Below are 25497 nucleotides of genomic sequence, written 5' to 3'. Positions count from 1 at the left end.
TAAGTTTATGTCCCCTCTTTCGAAGAGCCATAACAGTTTGCCTGTTGCCATCAATATGAGGGATTTTTTTCGTTTTTTTGACGAGAAATCATTTTTTTTCTTTTTACGATACCATTTTGGGCACATATAAATTACTGATTAACTTTTTATTATGTTTTTTTTTTGAGAGGGGTGAATTCTGCAATTTTCTGCACTTTTTTACACTGCTCATAGTCTTCATTATAAGTAGTGATATGATTGCGGTAATACCAAATACTTTTTTTTTTGCTTTCACTCCTTGCACTGAAGGGGACAGCGATTGGCTGCAGTGGTCACATGCTGCCGACGTGGCATCACTGCTGCAGCCAGGTAAACAGAGCGCTGCCGGGAGAATCAAAGTGATATTTCAGGCTCTGTAACGATCTATTCTTTATTGCACGTGAAACAGGACAACACTTGCAAAAGAAAACACCTACCGTATATGGAATTTTTTTTAGTGCCAAAAACGAGATTTTTGTATAACTTACCAGTAAAATCTCTTTCTCGCTCTTTCCTTGGGGGACACAGAAGACCTTGGGTATAGCTCATCTCCATAGGAGGCGTGACACTAAGTGAAGACTGTTAAGCCCCTCCTCCACAGCTATACCCTCAGCCTGGAGAGAGAGACTGCCAGTTGCGTGTCCAAGTAGTGTAAAAAGGCAAAGTCCAAAAGTGGAACCAACAAGCCAACTACCCAACGGGTAAAACAAACTCGGAAACCGTGTAAAGAAAAAACAAGAATGGGTGGGTGCTGTGTCCCCCAAGGAAAGAGCGAGAAAGAGATTTTACTGGTAAGTTATACAAAAATCTCGTTTTCTCGCCCAGTTTCCTTGGGGGACACAGAAGACCTTGGGACGTTCAATAGCAGTCCAAGAGGGGAGGGACCACAGCACCAAGGCGAAGCACCCGAAGGAATCAAGAAACCACCGACTGCAGACCAGGCGGCCCAAGGCAGCATACGCCGAAGCCCGAGTATGCACCCTGTAGAACTCGGTAAGGTGCGCAAGGAAAAAGTGACCGCCTTGCACAAATGAATGGCCGAAACCTAACGCCTCCGCCCCAGGAGGCACCGACCGCTCTGGTGAAATGAACGGTGACACCGAAAGCAGAACCCTGCCATTGGTGCGATAACCACAGCAAAGGCCACTCTGAGAAAGCGGAGGAAGCCACCCTGGAGGCCATCAACCTTTGCACTGACCTCCTGGAAACACAAGAGACCGAACGCCGACCAGAGTCGGAGATCTCCAAGCAAACAACCGCAAGGCCCCACAACCTCCAAACGATAAGCGACCGTTCCCGGCGATGGGAGGAAAAGGACGAAAGCCTTGTTGACAAGAAGGCAGATACCACCGTCAGAAGGAAGGAAGGGACAGGACGGAGAACAGCCCCGTCCTGGAAAAGGACAGAAGGCACAGAACACGAAGGGCCGCCAATCAGGCACCCGTCAGACATGAGGACAACAGAAACACAACTGTACAGGACAGAAGGAGTAGGGAGAACTTCCGCAACGGCTCCAAGGGAAAGATTGGAGCGCCGAGAGTTCAGTATGTAGGTCCCAGGGTGGAACCAGGAAACGAGAAAGAGGAACCAAAGAGCCACTCTGTGGAAGAAGGTCATGACAAGGCCCAGGAAACGCTGGAAGGGGAAGGACAGCGCCGACACTTGACACTTCAAGTAACAGAGTCCCAGTCCCAGGGTTAGGCTGGACTAGAGAAAGACAGAACCAAGGGCGAGAAAGGCAGAGTGGGGGAATGCCCCGCTACCCACAAAACCCCAGGTAAGAACCCTAAGTCCGACAACCAAACCTGGACTAAGCAGTCGGGAGCGAACACTAGCGTGCTCGCAGGAATCACCCAGCAAGCGGGAGAAAACCCAAAGCGATCAGGCGCAGACCAGCAACACGGCCGAAGGATCGGAAACCACGGTCCTGTCGGCCCCCGAACAACACAGCCCCGCATCCAACCGGCGTGGGGGAGCAGAAGGACAGACGGAAGAACCCAGAAGGGTCTGCCCAGCATCAGACAGATGCCCAGACAAGACAGGCCAAATCTAAGTCGATGTAGCCACCAAAGAAGGAGTTCTACAGCCCCGTGTGGGAGATCCAAGGACAATCTTGACCGAAGGGCAGTCCTCCCAAGTCACCGAGAAAGTAAGTCCCACAGGACCACACGCCCAGACGGAAAAGCAATCTGCACCCAGTGGGAGGACAAAACGCGGTAGGCCCGGCAAACAGCTAGCACTACCAGCGAGAACGAGGGAGATGGTACGAGACCGCAAGTAACACCGGAACCATCCAATTGAACAACCATTCCCACCCCAGAGGAGGGGGGGGGCAACGACGGAACAGCCTCTGAGGCCTGGCCGGGGCAGAAGCCACATTGGAGCGACAAACCCAGAGCAGAAGCCCAAAAACCGAGCCGGCGAGGAAAGGCAGAGTCGAATCCCCTCTACTCTGTGAGACGACCTGCACACCGCCTCGCAGCAGGCGAATACCCTGAAGAAACCAAAGTGGAGGTCCCCAGGACCTGGATAATCAAGCACCCAAGAAGAGTTGGGCGATCTACCCGAGAGGAGCAGTGTGAACCTGGTAGCAACAGACTGGAGCGAAAAGGGCGCCAATAGGAAGGACCCACACCACACTGCATCCGAGAGGAGGAAATGGTAGTAGGCAAGGTAGTCCCGCCAGAGCCAACGTAGAGGTCGAGCGGCACTGCAGACAACACTCTCGACCCCGACCGGTTGCGTAGGGAAACAATGTCACGAGATGACGAATGGGTACGCATCAAGGAACCCCGAACACTCCCCAGGTGGAAAGGCCAACGAACATGGTGGGTGCCGACAACAACGGGACCACACCGGAGAATGGGTACCACTCAGCTCAGTGCAGTAGCGAGCCAGCAGAGCTCGTCTACGTATATACAAGATATACAGCTGTGAATACATTGAGCATTCATTGTTGCGTGTTGGACAACAACACCTTAGGCTCACAAGTGGACAGAAGATCTCCACAGAGAAGAGTGCAAAGCTTGCGACAAGCAACCCCACCCCAGAGAGAAAAACGTATGTCGCAGGAAGAAGGGAGGCATACGTACTAGCAACCCTGCAGGCAGCGAGAAGGCCAACCCACCCACGGGAGGAGAAGGCATACACGGCCCAAACAACGCACAGAGCGCACAGCCACAGCGTCCCACAGTATCCACGGAAGTGTAAAGTGCAACCTGAAAAGGAGCTATGCACAAGACCAGTACCGGCATGCGAAGGAACGCAAGTAGCCCGCCCGGAAAAAAAAAAGGGGGGAAAGGTACCTGGCAACTCTGATGGCAAGAGTGCAAAGGCCCTGAAAAGGGGGGCATGCACCTGATTATCCTAGCATTAAATGATTGTGCAATAATCCACCCAACACCGAATTTCGTGAGAGTGCAACTACTCCGCCCAAGAAAGGGGAACGTCCAGTACAGCATACACAAGGACAGCCGTGAATCTCGTGAGCGTACAAATTTTCGCCAATGGAATGAGAAATGGTCATGCACAAGGCCAGCACCATTTCTAAAGGGAGTGCAAGCAGCGCACCCCTGTTAGAGCCATGCTCACGGCCCGCAACGTATTTGGTGAAAGTGCAGTGATCCTCCCAAAAAGGGGGAGGGGTGCACATGGCATCCCAGGAGAGCGCGAGCATCCGCCATGGATGGGGGTCATGCACCTGGCCGGCAACGTGCTGGCACAATGACACCCAGTCAGTGAAAGCGCATGAATGTCGCCTGAGGAGAGGAGGCATGGCCACGCCGGCAGCAATCCAGCAAGAGTGCGGAACACCGCCCACGGAAGGGGGCCATGCATATAGCCGGCAGCGGATCCGGTGAGAGTGCAAGCACCCAACCATGGAAGAGGGTCAGGCACGTGGCCAGCAACCTACCGCGAGAGAAGCCAGTAAGAGTGTATGTATGCCTCCTGAGAGAAGGAGGCATGCCCAAGGCCGGCAGCAAAAACCAATAAGAGTGCAGCATTCCGCTTATGAAAGGGAGTCATGCACATGGCCGGCAGTAAATCCAGTAAGAGTGCAGTGTTCCGCTTATGGAAGGGGGACGTGCACATGGCCAGCACCGCATCTGGCGAGAATTTGGAATTCCTCCTATAGAAGGGTTTCATACACATGGCCGACAGCGAACCCAGTGAGAGTGCAGCGTTCCGCCTAAGAAGGGGGTTACACACATGGCCGGCAGGGAATCCAGTGAGAGTGCCGCGTTCCCCTAAGGAGGGGGGTCGTGCACATGGCCAGCACCGAATCCGGTGAGAGTGCAATTATTCCGCCCCAGAAGGGGGTCATGCACCTGTCCAGCATTAAATCCAGTGAGTGCAGCGTTCCCCTAAGGAAGGGGGGTGTCGTGCCATGGTCAGCACCGATCCGGTGAATGTAGTATTCCACCTATAGAAGGGGGTTATGCACATGGCCAGCCTGCGGCCAGAGAGCGCCGAATTCCACTGAGGCAGGGGTTCATGCCCATGGCCAGCACCATACTGGAAGGTGACGTCCTGCCATAGAACGGGCGGAAGAGGGGCGCCTACACTCGGCTAGCGCCGTATCCCGGGAGATGGCAAGGGTCCGCCTAAAAAGGAGACTTGCAGCCGGCCAGCACCACAGCCGGGGAGCGCGACATGTCGCCTACGGAAGGGGGGCACAGCATGCAGCCAGCACTACTGTATCATGCTGCAGCGTCCTGCGCAGCCATTCCGTTATTTAGTAACTCCGCCATGGAAGTCCTCTTTTTTTTTTTTTTTTTTTTTAAAAACACAGCCACTCTTGAGGCAAGAAAAGGGGCCACCATACAGGGACACAGCCTTGTACAGGCTTATTAGGAAGCCCACCAGAACATAGAGGGGGTCCTCCAGATGGGAGCCGGCCCTTGGAGATGGCCGGCACCCAACAGGTTAACAAAGATCCGACCAGGGGGGCGGCGCTGCGATCCCCTGGGGGGCGGGGGACGTGCGGGCGGGAAGAATTCGCGCCGCGAGACGTTCCCGCCCCCTCCAACCGAGGCCGGGATGTTGCGGCCTAGTAGGTCCCAAAGCCGGGGCCTAGATTTTTGCGGCGCCCGGCCGGCCAAGAGGCAGCGACGGCGAGCCGGGACCTGGAGGGAGCCGGCTGACCCATGTACCAACGGCTGCGGGTGCCCACCCCGCGGGCCGGCAGAGACAGAGGACCGGAACAGCAGGCCAAAGCCTGGGTCAAAGATTGCGGCACCCGGCCGACCCGATGCATCAGCAGTCGGCCGGGGCCTGTCGGAGCATCGCGTTCCACATGCAGGCCGCGAGGTCCTGCGTCCGGCAGCGTCTGGAGCGGCCCTTTGGCCCTAGCACACCGGTAAGGAGGGAGACCCTGGAGTCCAGCACTGCGCCCCCTGCCCCAATGGACAGGCCCCCGTAGAGGAGAGACAGGGGCAGCTAGCGCGGGCCCCCTGTACTGAACTGCGACCGGCAAGGGGGAGGGTCGGCATAACCCCTGTGTTAGGGGCAGCTAGGAGCAGGTCTCTGGCTCTATATTCCTCCACAGCAATGTCATGCTCACCCCTGTGCAATCCCCTATGGAGGGGCATTGTATTGTCGCCCTGCGGTCACCAGTATGGTGGTGGTGTGGGGCTATATAATTATTAGGCAACAGCTAGAAATGAGCGACAGCCCTGGAGTCAGAAACATGGCTGTTCACCTACGGCACCCAGGGGTCAGCGTAGGTCCAGCCGGGACCAGCATGGGAGTCCAGCACGCAGGAGGCCAGGGAGGGGGACGTAGGGCTGGAGAAGCCTCTCTCTTACCACAGCCGTCTTCACCCTCCGTCCGTTCCAGCAGGGTCGCCCCTTCAGCTACTGGCACCGTAGTGGCAGGACGCTGGAGAGGGACTTGGCGTGCGGGCGACCCTTGCGCTGGCGGGATGCAGGGGAGCTGGGCTGCCCTGGTCCACCTTGCCTTCTGTGGGGGAGGCAGCAGTGCGGAGACCGGCACTGGCGCAGCTCAACCCCGGGAGAACAGAGAGGTCTAGTGCGTCTCTGTTGTCCCTGATGATCTGGAACAAAAAGAAATCAAAAAGTAAAAATCAAAAAGTGAAACAAAAGGAGAAAACAGCCCTGCAGTAGCAGGGGGTGTCTTGCCTCCTTGGACACTAAGCAAAAACTGGCAGTCTCTCGCTCCAGGCTGAGGGTATAGCTGTGGAGGAGGGGCTTAACAGTCTTCACTTAGTGTCACGCCTCCTATGGAGATGAGCTATACCCAAGGTCTTCTGTGTCCCCCAAGGAAACTGGGCGAGAAACCTTTTTTTTATCATTTTTAATTTAAAGTGTAACTGTACTTTTTTTTTAAAAATTGTAATGTGTAGGGGCAGAGTGATACTGACCATTTTTATAATATACTTTAATTAACAAAGTCGTACATTTTTTAATAGAAAAAAAGCTCTAAAGTGGCCCATGTTGAGCCTTTAGCGACACTCGTCTGTCTCTGTTTACTTAACGGTGGAGACCTGCTCAGCACTGACCGTGTTCTGTAAACAGAGGGCAGGGGCTTTGCTAAGGCTCAAAATGGGCCACTTTCTATTAAAAAATTTATGACTTCATTAAGTAAAGTATATTGGTCAGTATCCCTGCCCCTATACATTAGGAAAAAATAAAATAAAAAAAGAGAATGACAGTTACACTTTAACATTTTATAGACTGACTTCCTATAATAATGCTTAGGTATTCTGAGTAATGACCTGACAGAAATGTCTCAAACGGATGCAAAATGTGCGTAACAGATCCGTTTTTTGTTTTTTTACAGGATGCGTGTATTTTGTTTTCTATTCCGATGGATCAGAAAAACAGAAAATGGAACGGCCTAATCTGTATTCCAAAAACGTGATTTCTGGACAAGCCCTATAATGTTAGGGCTGATTGGAATAGGCAGGTAAACTATGGAGAAGAATATCATTAAAGGGGTTATCCAATCCTAAAAAAAAGCCCCCCCCCCATAGGCCAGGCCGCTCGCATTGAATATACTAAGGGCTCTTTCACACTTGCGTTGTTCTGTTCCGGCATAGAGTTCCGTCGTCGGGGCTCTATGCCAGAAGAATCCTGATCAGTTTTATCCCAATGCATTCTGAATGGAGAGAAATCCGTTCAGGATGTCTTCAGTTCCGGAACGGAACGTTTTTTGGCCGGAGAAAATACCGCAGCATGCTGCGCTTTTTGCTCCGACCAAAAATCCTGAACACTTGCCGCAAGGCCGGATCCGGAATTAATGCCCATTGAAAGGCATTAATCCGGATCCGGCCTTAAGCTAAACGTCGTTTCGGCGCATTGCCGGATCCGACGTTTAGCTTTTTCTGAATGGTTACCATGGCTGCCGGGACGCTAAAGTCCTGTTTGCCATGGTAAAGTGTAGTGGGGAGCAGCACACTTACCGTCCGTGCGGCTCCTGGGGTGCTCCAGAGTGACGTCAGGGCGCCCCACGCGCATGGATGATGTGATCGCATGGACACTTCATCCATGCGCATGTGGCGCTCTGACGTCACTCTGGAGCGCCCCGGGAGCTGCACGGACGGTAAGTATGCTGCTCCCCTGCTCCCCACTAGTACTATGGCAACCAGGACTTTAATAGCGTCCTGGCTGCCATAGTAACACTGAACGCATTTTGAAGACTGATCTGTCTTCAAATGCTTTCAGTTCACTTGCGTTTTTCCGGATCCGGCGTGTCATTCCGGCAAATGGAGTACACGACGGATCCGGACAACGCAAGTGTGAAAGAGCCCTTACTCTGGTCCCCGCACTGCCGCTTCTTCCCGTGCGTGGATGAAAACCTCTGGGTTTGTGGGGGTAGCAGCCATTGGCAGGCAAGGGCAGGGAGCACTGCGGGTGACGCTAGGGAGGCTCGTCCCAGTCATTGGCTGCTCCCCCCCCCCCCCAACACTGGATGTTTTCATCCGTGCACAGGGAGAAGCCGCAGCGGCGGTGCGGGGAGCCAGGTAAGTATATTCAGCGTGGGGGGCCCGGCATATGGGGGAGCTCTTTTCTTTTAGGATTGGATAACCCCTTTAAAAACTAAAACAGTCCTTGAGTTACTGGTGGGAGAATAGCAAGGCTGACAACGAGCAGACCATGGAAATAGTTAAGATTTGTGTCCCATCAGAACAAACAAAGAGGCATTTTGTACGTTTTCTTTAATTTAATTATAAAAGTTCTGCTGAGTAGATTACACTATAGACAGTCCATTGAGCAGTCAGAGTTCAGCTGTAGCCGGGCAGCGGTAACTTGTGGCCTTCCTTGGCTTCAAAGAAGGTATAAGACAACATAATGTTCTCCACGTTCGCCATTCTGGGGTCTTCTGCAAACTCTGGGTCGATGAAGAAAAACACCGGCATATCCACCTCTTCATGCGGGTTCAGCCTCTGCTCTTCAAAGCAAAAGCACTGCAAAGAAGAAAGAAGAGCAAATATTAGTGCAAACCTTCTCCTGGTCCATCTCCTTCATACTGCGTGTGAAGCTTTTTTTTTTTTTACAAATAGCATATTTTAATATACGCTTTTTTTTGCAACCCATGCCTTTAAAAAAATAAAATAAAATTAAAGCATGTATTCCCTGTGATGTCACTTCCTCTGTAGTTCTGTATGAAAACAAAAAGCTATAAAAAACGCATTTCAAATATGGCTTAAAACTGCAACAAATACGCATTTTTTCCAAGCAAAAAAAAATACATGTACAATGGATGTCTATAGCACAATAAAAAAACAACATAGCCAGAGCATGTAAAAAACAAACAAAATAGCAAATGTCCACAAAAATGGCAGGAAAAAAAATGCAGACACTACCAAGCCTCTATGGTAATGGGTTTTCTATCTTTATGTGGGGTTCTTGTTAGGGCGCATTCACATGACCGTAGTGTTTTGCGGTTCCGCAAAACATGGATACCAGCCTGTGTGCGTTCCACAATTTGCGGACTGCACATGGCTGTTTAGTACACAAGCATGAACGGCCCACACAAAAAAATCTGCTTCGAACCAAAACCGCCTCTAGGATCGGGCTCAGTGGTAGTCACAGCCCCCGCCTAGGAGAACCCCAACCCTAAGGCCAGGTTCACACAGGTGGAATACAGCCGCAGGCAAGTGCTGCATCCAGAGGCTAAAGAATTTTTGCTAATTATGCAGGTGTGAAAATTTGTCTTACCAATCCCCCTGGTCCCCGCCAGCCCATGGACTGGCTTCAGTGAAGCTGCAGCACTCGTGTGTGTCACGGCTGGAGGGCACTATACAGACGTCAGTGGGGAACCAGGGAAACGTTGGGAGCGGAGCAGCAGGGGACGGGTAAGGGGAGTAGAAAGCCGTTTGGGGGATGTTCAGATGGAGGATTTTGGGAGCGAATTCGGTGCAGAAAACAAAGCTGAATCTGCGCTGAACCCGTCTCCCATTGTTTTCAATAGGAGGCCGCCATGCAGTACATGCAGCTGAAATTGCCGCACAAGACCCCACCAAGAACGCTCAGCTCCATTCTCCGTGCTGCTGCCACACAAACCCCTCGCAAAAGCCGCAGTGGGTGCTGGCTGGCAGTTTGCTTCATTCAATGGAGCTAAACCTAGAGCGGGTCCGCATGAAAACCCACGTCAAAAACAGCAGCACAGCGCTAGTTCCTGCCATGGGACACACAGAGGATTTATCTGAACACACCCTGAAAGGCCTCAGAGGTGACATGTCCCCAAAGGAGGTCACATCACAGCTGAGGCTGCACACGCGACAGGCCAGGGACTGGAAGATCGCCCAACTAAGGACTGTAGGGGGAGGGGGGGGCAGGCGAGTAAGATTTGTCACTAGGTCCCACACGCTATGGGGGGCTAATTAAAAGAGAGACGAAATTGTGGGAAACCTCTAGGAACATTTTCTTCCCTTTTGTTCTCCACACATCCCCTTTCCCTAGATGAACCTGACAGACGTCTCTTTCCTCACTCTGCTGCTCCTATGTAAAATGTATTAGGTCAAAGTATCTGCAAGAAACAAAAATGAAATCTATAAAGTGCACCTCTGCGCTTCAGTGGGTAGGTGTGCTGCCCCTGAGAGAGCCGGCACCAACCTTTCCCAGTCTCCTGTGGGTCAGACTACCTAGACATGGCGTCCCGTTCAGGAGCCTATGAGAGCTGGGTGATGACCCCCATAGCAGCGTGCTGGAGGTCCCTGCCTGTTAGAGGCAGCTCCATTTGTCTCACCTGGATTTTGTTGAAGTATTGTCCTGCTTCATAGGGGATGACGTTGTAAGTAGAAATCCCTATCACTGGTTTGTCGGTCGAATTTTTCGCCTTGTAAAACGCTAACGCGGTTTCACCTGGAACCAACTGCAGAGGGGGGAAAAAGACATGTCTGAAATCTGAGGAGGACGCCTCGATCAGGCCTCGTTCACATCTCTGTTCTGTTGCCGGATCGTCTACTTCCCATTGACTGAGGTCTGGTAATCCAGCCATTTTCCGGCATAAATGCCAGGTTTCAGCCGGACAAAAACATGCTAATTTTTTATTTTGTTTGACCAACAGCCGGATCAGACAATCGGACCTCCGTAACAGAGATATGAACGTAGCCATGCCAGCACCTTCCGTTTTTAATTCCCTGCCTTCCCAGAGAGAAAACTTTTTTTTTTACTATTACTTTATACAAAACTGGAAAAAAAAATCCAAATGGGGTGGAACTGTAAAAAAAATAACCACACACAATTCCACCATAGTTTTTGGGGGTTTTGTTTTTACGGCATTCCCTATGCGGTAAAAATGACTTGTTACCTTCACTCTCCGGGTCAGTATGATTAAATCGGCTGTCTCCTCATGGACTATAGGGGCATATCGCTAGGATATGCCCCCATTGTCTTATAGGTGCGGGTCCGACCGCTGGGACCCACACCTATATTGAGAACGAAGCCCCACAAAAGACGGAGGGAGCACGGGGGGGGGGGGGGGGCTGTACTCTCCCAATCAATTCTATGGGGAGTCGGCTTGGTGGTGGCCGGACCGGAGTCCTCCAGCCACCACCTTGCCGGGCTCCCTTCTCGATATAGGTGCGGGTCCCAGCGGGACCCACACCTATAAGACAATGGGGGCATATCCTAGCAATATGCCCCCATTGTCCATAATGAGACGACCCCTTTATAGAGACACCACATTTATATAGTTTTTCTTGTGTTTTCATACTAAAATCTGTAAAAAAATAAATAAAATCTTTGCATCGCCATATTCTGACCGGGTGGGCTCATTTTTTTTAAGGTAGTAGAATGTGGATTTTGACAACAATTTGCCCAAGATCTTTCGCTTGGCAAAAGGTGAAATCTGCAATGAAAATCCGCACTTGACATATAGTGTGAATTTCAAAATCTGCACAGCAGCTCAACATATGCAGGTTGTATTTCCACACCGAGATTTAGAAAATCACTAGCGCTAGGGATCCGGTGGCCTGCAGGATCTCTCTGGATTCCAGCATTGCCTGAAGTGTGAACGTCGCTGTCCGGCCCCATTAACTATAATGGGGGAGCGGCGGAGATCAGGGCGCAAGTGGTTTTCTTGCGGCCGACTCTCGGCAAATTTGCCGGATCAGCCTGCCGGATCCCTAGCACTAGTGTGAAACTAGCCTTAGCGGTGGATTTGTTGTGCAAAGCTCTTTATATCAAATACACAATGGGGGTCATCTACAATGAGCGGCTTACTAAGCCCTTTGCGCTGGTGAAGGATGCACCTAATTTATCCCGAGGCGTGATAATCAGGTGCACCCGCCTGCTGTGTGCACATTCCCCGAGTGGAGAAGTTTTTCAGCTGCTTTTAGGCCGGGGCTACATTGCAACTTTTTGTCGTTGCATTACAAAAAGTAGCAGTGTCACCCAGGCCTTACGCTTAAAGGGGTTGTCCAGGTTCAGAGCTGAACCTGGACAGCCCTCCATTTTCACCCAGGCAGCCCCCCTGACATGAGCATCGGAGCAGTTCATGCTCCGATGCTCTCCTTTGCCCTGCGCTAAATCGCGCAGGGCAAAGGCATTTTTCAGAGTTCCGGTGACGTACCGGGCTCTCTATGGGGCTGACAGGAACCCCGGTGACGTCACCGGCACTGATGGGCGGGATTTGGCTCTGCCCTAGCCAGTAAAACGGCTAGGGCAGAGCTAAAGCCCGCCCCTCAGAGCCGGTGACGTCACCGAAGTTACCGCCCGGCAGTGTGGTATTAAAAACAAAAGAGCCTGTGCCCTGCGCGATCTAGCGCAGGGCACTGGAGCGCATCGGAGCATGAGATGCTTCGATGCTAGGCTCAGGGAGGCTGCCGGGGTGAAAATAAGGGTATGTCCGGGTTCAGCTCTGAACCCGGACAACCCCTTTAAGGCCTCGTGCTCACGACCGTATGTATTTTGTGGTCCTCAAAAAAACAGATCCACAAAAAATATGGATGACGTCAGTGTGCATTCCGTATTTTGCGGAACACAACAGCCGTCCCCTAATAGAACAGTCCTATCCTTGTCCGTAATGCAGACAATAATAGGACAGGTTCTGTTTTTTTGCTAAACTGAAATATGGAAACGGAAGGCACACTGAGTACTTTCCCATTTTTTATGCGGGTCCATTAAAATGAATGGTTTCGTATACAGTCCGCAAAAAAAAACGGAATTGACACAGAATGAAAATACATTAGTGTGCAAGAGGCCTAAAACTGGTGGAAATGTAAGCAACCCCGCAAGGATCGATGGTGCGGCACCGGTCCCCGACACGTCCCCACCATTCCCAGGTGGAGAGTAGGCTCAAAAATGTCCGTACAACAAAATATTGTCACATGGGTGTTTAAAACGTTGCAAAAAGCGATTTTGCTACTATTTTCACACCAAAACTGGTGTAAAAATGTAAGTAAATGACTCCCAATGTGTGCAGGTAGCTTTAAAGTCTGTGGAAGCCGAGCATGCATGTGTATGGGAGCTGTCGTCTGGTCAGAGCAGTCACACACTTACGTAGATCTCCGTCTGCTGCGGCCTGAAGTTCCAGTGTAGACTGGCGTGTACGTCTGCGTTGAACGTGACTTTGATGACCCGGTCCTTCACAGGCTGCATAGCCTCAATCTGGTCTGAACTGTGGCCAGCGACGGCCGCTCCGCCGAGGCCTGAGGACTAAACACAAGAACACAGGGTGAGAGGTCATCGCTACCGCCACCAAATACACAGGATTCATAGGATTATAACCACTGAGCCACCATACAATATAGTATATATAACCACTGAGCCACCAAATACACAGGCTTCAGAGATTCTGCCGCAGGTCTCATAAAGCGCGAGTCCACGTGAGCAGATACCGGATGGTAGATGGCGGCTATACCGGGTACAGATCTATGTCCTGTAGGTGATAGAGCACCCACATATTCCACAGCGCTATACAGAGGCCCCAGTGCGGCTCACATCCACCATACAGTACCTTATATCTAACCACTGATCCGCCATACAATACATTATATCTAACCACTGATCCGCCATACAATACATTATATCTAACCACTGATCCGCCATACAATACATTATATCTAACCACTGATCCGCCATACAATACATGATATCTAACCACTGATCCGCCATACAATACATGATATCTAACCACTGATCCGCCATACAATACATGATATCTAACCACTGATCCGCCATACAATACATGATATCTAACCACTGATCCGCCATACAATACATGATATCTAACCACTGATCCGCCATACAATACATGATATCTAACCACTGATCCGCCATACAATACATGATATCTAACCACTGATCCGCCATACAATACATGATATCTAACCACTGATCCGCCATACAATACATGATAGCTAACCACTGATCCGCCATACAATACATGATATCTAACCACTGATCCGCCATACAATATAGTACATATAACCACTGATCCGCCATACAATATAGTATATATAACCACTGATCCGCCATACAATATAGTATATATAACCACTGATCCGCCATACAATATAGTATATATAACCACTGATCCGCCATACAATATAGTATATATAACCACTGATCCATCATACAATATATTATATATAACCACTGATCCACCATACAATATATTATATATAACCACTGAGCCACCATACAATATAGTATATATATATATAACCACTGATACACCATACAATATAGTATATATATATATAACCACTGATACACCATACAATATAGTATATATATATATAACCACTGATACACCATACAATATAGTATATATATATAACCACTGATACACCATACAATATAGTATATATATATATATAAATATAACCACTGATCCACCATACAATATAGTATATATATATATATATATAAATATAACCACTGATCCACCATACAATATATTATATATAACCACTGAGCCACCATACAATATATTATATATAACCACTGAGCCACCATACAATATAGTATATATGACCACTGAGCCACCATACAATATAGTATATATAACCACTGAGCCACCATACAATATAGTATATTTACCACTGAGCCACCATACCATATACAGGTGAAACTCAAAAAATTAGAATATCGTGCAAAAGTCCATTTATTTCAGTAATACAAATGAAAAGGAATTGCATTAATGCAGCTTAAAATTAGAATTTTGTGAAAAGGTTCAATATTCTAGGCTCAAAGTGTCACCCTCCAGTCCGCTAATTACTCCATACCCCCTGAGCAAAGGGGACCTGAAATTGTGACTTTGGGGTTTCATAAGCTGTAAGCTATAATCAGCCAAATTATAACAAATAAAGGCCTGAAATATCTCACTTTGCATGTAATGAGTCTCATGTGTTAGTGTCACCTTTTAAGTTGCATTACTGAAATAAATGAACTTTGCAAGATATTCTAATTTTTCAAGTTTCAACTGTATTATATATAACCACTGAGCCACCATACATTATATATATATAACCACTGAGCCACCATACATTATATATAACCACTGAGCCACCATACATTATATATACCCACTGAGCCACCATACATTATATATACCCATTGAGCCACCATACATTATATATACCCATTGAGCCACCATACATTATATATACCCATTGAGCCACCATACATTATATATACCCATTGAGCCACCATAAGGTACATTATATATAACCATTGAGCCACCATAAGGTACATTATATCTAACCACTGAACCTCCATACAATATATTATATATATATAACCACTGAGCCATCCTAAGGTACATTACTTCTAACCACTGAGCCGCCATACAATACATTATATCCAAGCACTGAGATGCAATACTGTACCTTATATATAACCACTGAGCCACCATACAATATACTATATATAACCACTGAGCCACCATACAATATATTATATATAACCACTGAGCCACCATAAGGTACATCATATTTAACCACTGAGCCACCATAGATTATATATAACCACTGAGCCACCATACATTATATATATATATATATATATATATATATAACCACTGAGCCACCATAAGGTACATTATATCTAACCACTGAGCCACCATACAGTACATTACATCTATTCACTGAGCTTCTATACAGAACCTTACATATAACCACTGAGCCACCATACAATATAGTATATATAACCACTGAGCCACCATAAGGTACATTACATCTAGCCACCGAGCCGCCATACAGTACATTACATCTATTCACTGAGCTTCTATACAGAACCTTACATATAACCACTGAGCCACCATACAATATAGTATATATAACCACTGAGCCACCATAAGGTACATTACATCTAGCCACCGAGCCGCCATACAGTACATTATATCTAGCTACTGAGCCGCCATACAGTACATTATATCTAGCTACTGAGCCGCCATACAGTACATTACATCTAACCACTGAGCCGCCATACAGTATATTATAGTTAACCACTGAGCGGCCATACAGTACATTAGAGCTAACCACTGAGCCGCCATACCGTATTTTGTTCAACCGTTGAGCCACTATACCGTACATTAAATGTAACCACTATGCTACCACACAATACATTATATCTATCCACTGAGCCACCATACAGCACATTATATGTGACCACTGAGCCAACATACAGTATGTACCTGGCAGTACAGGGGTATATAGCGGGTATACAGTATGTACCTGGCAGTACAGGGGTATATAGCGGGTATACAGTATGTACCTGGCAGTACAGGGGTATATAGCGGGTATACAGTATGTACCAGGCGGTATATAGTGGGTATACAGTATGTACCTGGCAGTACAGGGGTATATAGCAGGTATACAGTATGTACCTGGCAGTACAGGGGTATATAGCGGGTATACAGTATGTACCTGGCAGTACAGGGGTATATAGCAGGTATACAGTATGTACCTGGCAGTACAGGGGTATATAGCGGGTATACAGTATGTACCTGGCAGTACAGGGGTATATAGCGGGTATACAGTATGTACCTGGCAGTACAGGGGTATATAGCGGGTATACAGTATGTACCTGGCAGTACAGGGGTATATAGCGGGTATACAGTATGTACCTGGCAGTACAGGGGTATATAGCGGGTATACAAGTATGTACCTGGCAGTACAGGGGTATATAGCGGGTATACAGTATGTACCTGGCAGTACAGGGGTATATAGCGGGTATACAGTATGTACCAGGCGGGTATATAGCGGGTATACAGTATGTACCTGGCAGTACAGGGGTATATAGCAGGTATACAGTATGTACCTGGCAGTACAGGGGTATATAGCGGGTATACAGTATGTACCTGGCAGTACAGGGTATATAGCAGGTATACAGTATGTACCTGGCAGTACAGGGGTATATAGCGGGTATACAGTATGTACCTGCAGTACAGGGGTATATAGCGGGTATACAGTATGTACCTGGCAGTACAGGGGTATATAGCGGGTATACAGTATGTACCTGGCAGTACAGGGGTATATAGGGGGTATACAGTATGTACCTGGCAGTACAGGGGTATATAGCGGGTATAAAGTATGTACCTGGCAGTACAGGCGGTATATAGGGGGTATACAGTATGTACCTGGCAGTACAGGGGTATATAGCGGGTATACAGTATGTACCTGGCAGTACAGGGGTATATAGCGGGTATACAGTATGTACCTGGCAGTACAGGGGTATATAGCGGGTATACAGTATGTACCTGGCAGTACAGGGGTATATAGCGGGTATACAGTATGTACCTGGCAGTACAGGGGTATATAGCGGGTATACAGTATGTACCTGGCAGTACAGGCGGTATATAGCGGGTATACAGTATGTACCTGGCAGTACAGGGGTATATAGCGGGTATACAGTATGTACCTGGCAGTACAGGGGTATATAGCGGGTATACAGTATGTACCTGGCAGTACAGGGGTATATAGCGGGTATAAAGTATGTACCTGGCAGTACAGGCGGTATATAGGGGGTATACAGTATGTACCTGGCAGTACAGGGGTATATAGCGGGTATACAGTATGTACCTGGCAGTACAGGGGTATATAGCGGGTATACAGTATGTACCTGGCAGTACAGGGGTATATAGCGGGTATACAGTATGTACCTGGCAGTACAGGGGTATATAGGGGGTATACAGTATGTACCTGGCAGTACAGGGGTATATAGGGGGTATACAGTATGTACCTGGCAGTACAGGGGTATATAGCGGGGTATACAGTATGTACCTGGCAGTACAGGGGTATATAGCGGGTATACAGTATGTACCTGGCAGTACAGGGTATAGCGGGTATAATTACCCAGTACAGGGGTATACAGTATGTACCTGGCAGTACAGGGGTATATAGCGGGTATACAGTATGTACCTGGCAGTACAGGGGTATATAGGGGGTATACAGTATGTACCTGGCAGTACAGGGGTATATAGCGGGTATACAGTATGTACCTGGCAGTACAGGGGTATATAGCGGGTATACAGTATGTACCTGGCAGTACAGGGGTATATAGCGGGGTATACAGTATGTACCTGGCAGTACAGGGGTATAGCGGGTATACAGTATGTACCTGGCAGTACAGGGGTATATAGCGGGTATACAGTATGTACCTGGCAGTACAGGGGTATATAGCGGGTATACAGTATGTACCTGGCAGTACAGGGGTATATAGGGGTATACAGTATGTACCTGGCAGTACAGGGGTATATAGCGGGTATACAGTATGTACCTGGCAGTACAGGGGTATATAGCGGGTATACAGTATGTACCTGGCAGTACAGGGGTATATAGCGGGTATACAGTATGTACCTGGCAGTACAGGGGTATATAGCGGGTATACAGTATGTACCTGGCAGTACAGGGGTATATAGCGGGTATACAGTATGTACCTGGCAGTACAGGGGTATATAGCGGGTATACAGTATGTACCTGGCAGTACAGGGGTATATAGCGGGTATACAGTATGTACCTGGCAGTACAGGGGTATATAGGGGGTATACAGTATGTACCTGGCAGTACAGGGGTATATAGCGGGTATACAGTATGTACCTGGCAGTACAGGGGTATATAGCGGGTATACAGTATGTACCTGGCAGTACAGGGGTATATAGCGGGTATAAAGTATGTACCTGGCAGTACAGGGGTATATAGCGGTATACAGTATGTACCTGGCAGTACAGGGGTATATAGCGGTATACAGTATGTACCTGGCAGTACAGGGGTATATAGCGGGTATACAGTATGTACCTGGCAGTACAGGGGTATATAGGGGGTATACAGTATGTACCTGGCAGTACAGGGGTATATAGCGGGTATACAGTATGTACCTGGCAGTACAGGGGTATATAGCGGGTATACAGTATGTACCTGGCAGTACAGGGGTATATAGCGGGTATACAGTATGTACCTGGCAGTACAGGGGTATATAGCGGTATACAGTATGTACCTGGCAGTACAGGGGTATATAGCGGGTATACAGTATGTACCTGGCAGTACAGGGGTATATAGCGGGTATACAGTATGTACCTGGCAGTACAGGGGTATATAGCGGGTATACAGTATGTACCTGGCAGTACAGGGGTATATAGCGGGTATACAGTATGTACCTGGCAGTACAGGGGTATATAGCGGGTATACAGTATGTACCTGGCAGTACAGGGGTATATAGCGGGTATACAGTATGTACCTGGCAGTACAGGGGTATATAGCGGGTATACAGTATGTACCTGGCAGTACAGGGGTATATAGCGGGTATAAAGTATGTACCTGGCAGTACGGGTATATAGCGGGTATACAGTATTACCTGGCAGTACAGGGTATATAGCGGTATACAGTATGTACCTGGCAGTACAGGGGTATATAGCGGGTATACAGTATGTACCTGGCAGTACAGGGGTATATAGCGGGTATACAGTATGTACCTGGCAGTACAGGGGTATATAGCGGGTATACAGTATGTACCTGGCAGTACAGGGGTATATAGCGGGTATACAGTATGTACCTGGCAGTACAGGGGTATATAGCGGGTATACAGTATGTACCTGGCAGTACAGGGGTATATAGCGGGTATACAGTATGTACCTGGCAGTACAGGGGTATATAGCGGGTATACAGTATGTACCTGGCAGTACAGGGGTATATAGCGGGTATACAGTATGTACCTGGCAGTACAGGGGTATATAGCGGGTATACAGTATGTACCTGGCAGTACAGGGGTATATAGCGGGTATACAGTATGTACCTGGCAGTACAGGGGTATATAGCGGGTATACAGTATGTACCTGGCAGTACAGGGGTATATAGCGGGTATACAGTATGTACCTGGCAGTACAGGGGTATATAGCGGGTATACAGTATGTACCTGGCAGTACAGGGGTATATAGCGGGTATACAGTATGTACCTGGCAGTACAGGGGTATATAGCGGGTATACAGTATGTACCTGGCAGTACAGGGGTATATAGCGGGTATACAGTATGTACCTGGCAGTACAGGGGTATATAGCGGGGTATACAGTATGTACCTGGCAGTACAGGGGTATATAGCGGGTATACAGTATGTACCTGGCAGTACAGGGGTATATAGCGGGTATACAGTATGTACCTGGCAGTACAGGGGTATATAGCGGGTATACAGTATGTACCTGGCAGTACAGGGGTATATAGCGGGTATACAGTATGTACCTGGCAGTACAGGGGTATATAGCGGGTATACAGTATGTACCTGGCAGTACAGGGTATATAGCGGGTATACAGTATGTACTGGCAGTACAGGGGTATATAGCGGGTATACAGTATGTACCTGGCAGTACAGGGGTATATAGCGGGTATACAGTATGTACCTGGCAGTACAGGGGTATATAGCGGGTATACAGTATGTACCTGGCAGTACAGGGGTATATAGCGGGTATACAGTATGTACCTGGCAGTACAGGGGTATATAGCGGGTATACAGTATGTACCTGGCAGTACAGGGGTATATAGCAGGTATACAGTATGTACCTGGCAGTACAGGGGTATATAGCGGGTATACAGTATGTACCTGGCAGTACAGGGGTATATAGCGGGTATACAGTATGTACCTGGCAGTACAGGGGTATATAGCGGGTATACAGTATGTACCTGGCAGTACAGGGGTATATAGCGGGTATACAGTATGTACCTGGCAGTACAGGGGTATATAGCGGGTATACAGTATGTACCTGGCAGTACAGGGGTATATAGCGGGTATACAGTATGTACCTGGCAGTACAGGGGTATATAGCGGGTATACAGTATGTACCTGGCAGTACAGGGGTATATAGCGGGTATACAGTATGTACCTGGCAGTACAGGGGTATATAGCGGGTATACAGTATGTACCTGGCCAGTACAGGGTATATAGCGGGTATACAGTATGTACCTGGCGTAGGTATATAGCGGGTATACAGTATGTACCTGGCGGTATATAGCGGGTAGACAGTATGTACCTGGCAGTACAGGGGTATATAGCGGGTATACAGTATGTACCTGGCAGTACAGGCGGTATATAGCGGGTATACAGTATGTACCTGGCGGTATATAGCGGGTAGACAGTATGTACCTGGCAGTACAGGGGTATATAGCGGGTATACAGTATGTACCTGGCAGTACAGGGGTATATAGCGGGTATACAGTATGTACCTGGCAGTACAGGGGTATATAGCGGGTATACAGTATGTACCTGGCAGTACAGGGGTATATAGCGGGTATACAGTATGTACCTGGCAGTACAGGGGTATATAGCGGGTATACAGTATGTACCTGGCAGTACAGGGGTATATAGCGGGTATACAGTATGTACCTGGCAGTACAGGGGTATATAGCGGGTATACAGTATGTACCTGGCAGTACAGGGGTATATAGCGGGTATACAGTAGGTACCTGGCAGTACAGGGGTATATAGCGGGTATACAATATGTACCTGGCAGTACAGGGGTATATAGCGGGTATACAGTATGTACCTGGCAGTACAGGGGTATATAGCGGGTATACAGTATGTACCTGGCAGTACGGGTATATAGCGGGTATACAGTATGTACCTGGCAGTACAGGGGTATATAGCAGGTATACAGTATGTACCTGGCAGTACAGGGGTATATAGCGGGTATACAGTATGTACCTGGCAGTACAGGGGTATATAGCGGGTATACAGTATGTACCTGGCAGTACAGGGGTATATAGCGGGTATACAGTATGTACCTGGCAGTACAGGGGTATATAGCGGGTATACAGTATGTACCTGGCAGTACAGGGGTATATAGCGGGTATACAGTATGTACCTGGCAGTACAGGGGTATATAGCGGGTATACAGTATGTACCTGGCAGTACAGGGGTATATAGGGTATACAGTATTACCTGGCAGTACAGGGGTATAAGCGGGTATACAGTATGTACCTGGCAGTACAGGGGTATATAGCGGGTATACAGTATGTACCTGGCAGTACAGGGGTATATAGCGGGTATACAGTATGTACCTGGCAGTACAGGGGTATATAGCGGGTATACAGTATGTACCTGGCAGTACAGGGGTATATAGCGGGTATACAGTATGTACCTGGCAGTACAGGGGTATATAGCGGGTATACAGTATGTACCTGGCAGTACAGGGGTATATAGCGGGTATACAGTATGTACCTGGCAGTACAGGGGTATATAGCGGGTATACAGTATGTACCTGGCAGTACAGGGGTATATAGCGGGTATACAGTATGTACCTGGCAGTACAGGGGTATATAGCGGGTATACAGTATGTACCTGGCAGTACAGGGGTATATAGCGGGTATACAGTATGTACCTGGCAGTACAGGGGTATATAGCGGGTATACAGTATGTACCTGGCAGTACAGGGGTATATAGCGGGTATACAGTATGTACCTGGCAGTACAGGGGTATATAGCGGGTATACAGTATGTACCTGGCAGTACAGGGGTATATAGCGGGTATACAGTATGTACCTGGCAGTACAGGGGTATATAGCGGGTATACAGTATGTACCTGGCAGTACAGGGGTATATAGCGGGTATAAAGTATGTACCTGGCAGTACAGGCGGTATATAGGGGCAGTATAGGGGGTATACAGTATGTACCTGGCAGTACAGGGGTATATAGCGGGTATACAGTATGTACCTGGCAGTACAGGGGTATATAGCGGGTATACAGTATGTACCTGGCAGTACAGGGGTATATAGCGGGTATACAGTATGTACCTGGCAGTACAGGGGTATATAGCGGGTATACAGTATGTACCTGGCAGTACAGGGGTATATAGGGGGTATACAGTATGTACCTGGCAGTACAGGGGTATATAGGGGGTATACAGTATGTACCTGGCAGTACAGGGGTATATAGCGGGTATACAGTATGTACCTGGCAGTACAGGCGGTATATAGCGGGTATACAGTATGTACCTGGCGGTATATAGCGGGTATACAGTATGTACCTGGCAGTACAGGGGTATATAGCGGGTATACAGTATGTACCTGGCAGTACAGGGGTATATAGCGGGTATACAGTATGTACCTGGCAGTACAGGGGTATATAGCGGGTATACAGTATGTACCTGGCAGTACAGGGGTATATAGCGGGTATACAGTATGTACCTGGCAGTACAGGGGTATATAGCGGGTATACAGTATGTACCTGGCAGTACAGTGGTATATAGTGGGTATACAGTATGTACCTGGCAGTACAGGGGTATATAGCGGGTATACAGTATGTACCTGGCAGTACAGGGGTATATAGCGGGTATACAGTATGTACCTGGCAGTACAGGGGTATATAGCGGGTATACAGTATGTACCTGGCAGTACAGGGGTATATAGCGGGTATACAGTAGGTACCTGGCAGTACAGGGGTATATAGCGGGTATACAATATTTACCTGGCAGTACAGGGGTATATAGCGGGTATACAGTATGTACCTGGCAGTACAGGGGTATATAGCGGGTATACAGTATGTACCAGGCGGTATATAGCGGGTATACAGTATGTACCTGGCAGTACAGGGGTATATAGCAGGTATACAGTATGTACCTGGCAGTACAGGGGTATATAGCGGGTATACAGTATGTACCTGGCAGTACAGGGGTATATAGCAGGTATACAGTATGTACCTGGCAGTACAGGGGTATATAGCGGGTATACAGTATGTACCTGGCAGTACAGGGGTATATAGCGGGTATACAGTATGTACCTGGCAGTACAGGGGTATATAGCGGGTATACAGTATGTACCTGGCAGTACAGGGGTATATAGCGGGTATACAGTATGTACCTGGCAGTACAGGGGTATATAGCGGGTATACAGTATGTACCTGGCAGTACAGGGGTATATAGCGGGTATACAGTATGTACCTGGCAGTACAGGGGTATATAGGGGGTATACAGTATGTACCTGGCAGTACAGGGGTATATAGCGGGTATACAGTATGTACCTGGCAGTACAGGGGTAAATAGCGGGTATACAGTATGTACCTGGCAGTACAGGCGGTATATAGCGGGTATACAGTATGTACCTGGCGGTATATAGCGGGTAGACAGTATGTACCTGGCAGTACAGGGGTATATAGCGGGTATACAGTATGTACCTGGCAGTACAGGCGGTATATAGCGGGTATACAGTATGTACCTGGCGGTATATAGCGGGTAGACAGTATGTACCTGGCAGTACAGGGGTATATAGCGGGTATACAGTATGTACCTGGCAGTACAGGGGTATATAGCGGGTATACAGTATGTACCTGGCAGTACAGGGGTATATAGCGGGTATACAGTATGTACCTGGCAGTACAGGGGTATATAGCGGGTATACAGTATGTACCTGGCAGTACAGGGGTATATAGCGGGTATACAGTATGTACCTGGCAGTACAGGGGTATATAGCGGGTATACAGTATGTACCTGGCAGTACAGGGGTATATAGCGGGTATACAGTATGTACCTGGCAGTACAGGGGTATATAGCGGGTATACAGTAGGTACCTGGCAGTACAGGGGTATATAGCGGGTATACAATATGTACCTGGCAGTACAGGGGTATATAGCGGGTATACAGTATGTACCTGGCAGTACAGGGGTATATAGCGGGTATACAGTATGTACCAGGCGGTATATAGCGGGTATACAGTATGTACCTGGCAGTACAGGGGTATATAGCAGGTATACAGTATGTACCTGGCAGTACAGGGGTATATAGCGGGTATACAGTATGTACCTGGCAGTACAGGGGTATATAGCGGGTATACAGTATGTACCTGGCAGTACAGGGGTATATAGCGGGTATACAGTATGTACCTGGCAGTACAGGGGTATATAGCGGGTATACAGTATGTACCTGGCAGTACAGGGGTATATAGCGGGTATACAGTATGTACCTGGCAGTACAGGGGTATATAGCGGGTATACAGTATGTACCTGGCAGTACAGGCGGTATATAGCGGGTATACAGTATGTACCTGGCAGTACAGGCGGTATATAGCGGGTATACAGTATGTACCTGGCAGTACAGGGGTATATAGCGGGTATACAGTATGTACCTGGCAGTACAGGCGGTATATAGCGGGTATACAGTATGTACCTGGCAGTACAGGGGTATATAGCGGGTATACAGTATGTACCTGGCAGTACAGGGGTATATAGCGGGTATACAGTATGTACCTGGCAGTACAGGGGTATATAGCGGGTATACAGTATGTACCTGGCAGTACAGGGGTATATAGCAGGTATACAGTATGTACCTGGCAGTACAGGCGGTACAGGGGCACAGCCGCATAGGACATGCCCACCATTCCCACGACCGTAGCGGTCACGTAGGTCAGCACGGTTTTGTTGCGGCTTCTCCAGTCTTGCTGCTCGTGGTTTTGGCTCTTGAAGCCCCGGGACCCCCGGAGACAACATCTCGCCGGCTCCCGCAGCGCCCCCCACCAGCCGGTGCCCCGGCAGCCGACCCTCCACAGACTCCACAGTGACATCACAGAGGCGCCGCGGAGTGCAGGTCACGTG

General features: G+C 48.5%; 1 protein-coding gene across 2 annotated transcripts; it reads right to left on the bottom strand.

The window, feature by feature from the left end:
* Positions 1-8180: 8180 nt before the first annotated feature.
* LOC122940609 (cytochrome c oxidase assembly protein COX11, mitochondrial) lies at positions 8181-25483 on the bottom strand. 2 transcript variants are annotated; one of them, XM_044297254.1, is made up of 4 exons: positions 25233-25483; positions 12987-13142; positions 10231-10356; positions 8181-8446 (listed from the first exon to the last, which is right to left on the bottom strand). In XM_044297254.1, the coding sequence occupies exons 1-4, from the start codon at positions 25464-25466 to the stop codon at positions 8264-8266; spliced, it is 699 nt and encodes a 232-aa protein (XP_044153189.1). In that variant the 5' UTR covers positions 25467-25483; the 3' UTR covers positions 8181-8263. The 2 variants fall into 2 exon arrangements, with proteins under 2 accessions (XP_044153189.1, XP_044153190.1); XM_044297255.1 differs by lacking the exon at positions 10231-10356.
* Between the last annotated feature and the right edge of the window lie 14 nt (positions 25484-25497).

Source organism: Bufo gargarizans, chromosome 6, assembly GCF_014858855.1.
Source record: "Bufo gargarizans isolate SCDJY-AF-19 chromosome 6, ASM1485885v1, whole genome shotgun sequence".
NCBI lineage: Eukaryota > Metazoa > Chordata > Amphibia > Anura > Bufonidae > Bufo > Bufo gargarizans.
The sequence above is the reverse complement of the archived record's forward strand: the minus strand, read 5'-3'. Positions and strand labels throughout refer to the sequence as shown.